The sequence below is a fragment of the Mesocricetus auratus genome, unplaced genomic scaffold, assembly GCF_017639785.1.
Source record: "Mesocricetus auratus isolate SY011 unplaced genomic scaffold, BCM_Maur_2.0 Super-Scaffold_100707, whole genome shotgun sequence".
Lineage (NCBI taxonomy): Eukaryota > Metazoa > Chordata > Mammalia > Rodentia > Cricetidae > Mesocricetus > Mesocricetus auratus.
The window spans coordinates 16,254,525-16,256,333 of record NW_024429269.1 but is presented as its reverse complement, the minus strand read 5'-3'; the positions used below and the strand labels follow the sequence as shown (position 1 = coordinate 16,256,333).

At 39.4% G+C, this 1,809-nt stretch overlaps 1 gene segment (V, D, J or C); it reads left to right on the top strand.

Annotated features, from left to right (window-relative positions):
* Window positions 1-580: 580 nt before the first annotated feature.
* Window positions 581-1,320, top strand: LOC121137805. The segment is given in 2 exon segments: window positions 581-675; window positions 878-1,320. Coding segments are annotated over 2 exon segments (492 nt in total).
* Window positions 1,321-1,809: the final 489 nt, after the last annotated feature.

Below are 1,809 nucleotides of genomic sequence, written 5' to 3'. Positions count from 1 at the left end.
CTGGAGCCATGTATGTTAAGACACATTTAAAGCTGTTTTATTTAAAAAATCTTTTTAATTATAGAAAATTTAATATTGATTATGAAGAAACAATACAGGGTTATATGAGCTGACACAGAGAAGAGACAAAGAACATAAACTTTATTTGATTATGAGAGATTGTTCAGAAATATTACAGAAAGTGACTAGTGAAATAACTTTGATTTGCTGAAAATAAGTTGTCATTTGGTGAAAAATGTATATGTAAGTACACTTACACATAAACTTAAGCAAATGTCTTAATCTTCTCATCTGCCTAAACTACTCCTTGTTTTAATAGTTTGTATTAGAAGAGTCTGGGCTTAAAATATTTCTTTGACATTAAGGTGTATCCACAGGATGGCAGTATATTCTCAGATACCCAGATGCAATCTTTCCCATGGTCCTTTGTGTCTATGTGTGTTGTGGGGGTGATGAGAGGGAGGAGGAGGGCTTTTGATGTGGCAGTGGAAACTAGGACCTTCTTTCTGATTGGATGAACAGTTTGGGGTTTTTCTTTCTTATGCATCTTACAGGAGAAGAATTTGAACTCCCTAATGCTGGTCCTCGTGTTATGGTTGAAGTGTGACTCTTCAGAGAAAACAGTAATGCATCCCTTAAGTGTTTTTATAGTAGCACTGTGGCTTCAACTGAGGGGTGAGTTTGTCCATTTTTATGGAAACATATAATTATAACATGCAAAGGTGTTGTGCACACATATATTAGGAGTGTGGTTAGAAATACTAATGTTCTCATGCTGAAACAAAAGCAGCTGGGAGGCCCATGCGGAAGCCATTCTGGGGTGATAGCATCCATATGCATTCAGTCCTGTTTGTCTGACCTTTGTCTTTCCGCACAGGGGTGAGCAGCCAGCAGAAGGTGCAGCAGAACCCAGAAATCCTCAGTGTCACAGAGGGAGCCCTGGCCTCTCTCAACTGTACTTACAGTGATCCTAATTATGATTACTTCTGGTGGTACAGACAGTATCCTGGGAAAAGTCCTGAGTTGCTCATGTCTATCTTCTCCAATGGTGAAAAGAAAGAAGGCAGATTCACCGTTAATCTCAATAAAGCCAGCCTGCATGTTTCCCTGCACATCAGAGACTCCCAGCCCAGTGACTCAGCTGTCTACCTGTGTACAGTGAGCACACAGTGCTCCCCAGACACCTGCAGTCTATACCCAAACCCAATGGGCCCCAGCAAGGTCTGGACTAGTGTGCAGAAAACAGGATGGAAAAATTCTGATTGTTCTCCTTGTACTTCATACCTAGTAGGAATTAGAGCCACAGAAGGGAGGAGTTGACTCACAGGGAAAATACTTTATTATTTCTGAGAATGCATGAAACACTTATTGTTGTGGTTAAAATATTCACTTTATTTAACTGAAGAAAATCATTCATTATATTTTAATTAAGGTTTCTGTCCCTCATTTCCTTCCAGATTCTCCCCAACCTCCCTACACAAATATCACAACTGCTTTCTCTTTTATCTCTCCCTTTAATATACAAATAGGCAAAAAACAAAAGAAAACAAAAGAAAGAAAAGGTACAAAGAAATATACATACAGAGACATATTGTTGTTAGAGTTTCAAAGCAGAAGGAATGATACCTTGGCGTATTGGAGCCAGGGGACACCAAAAAGTCACACCATTCAACAGGCCTCACACAAGAGATTTACTGGAGGGGAGTAAACAGAGGGTGCCTCTGATCAAGGATGGAAGCAGAAAAGAGGTTGGGCTGTGATGGCACTGGTTTCTTCGTTCCTTTTTTAAAAATTTAAATTAGAAACAAA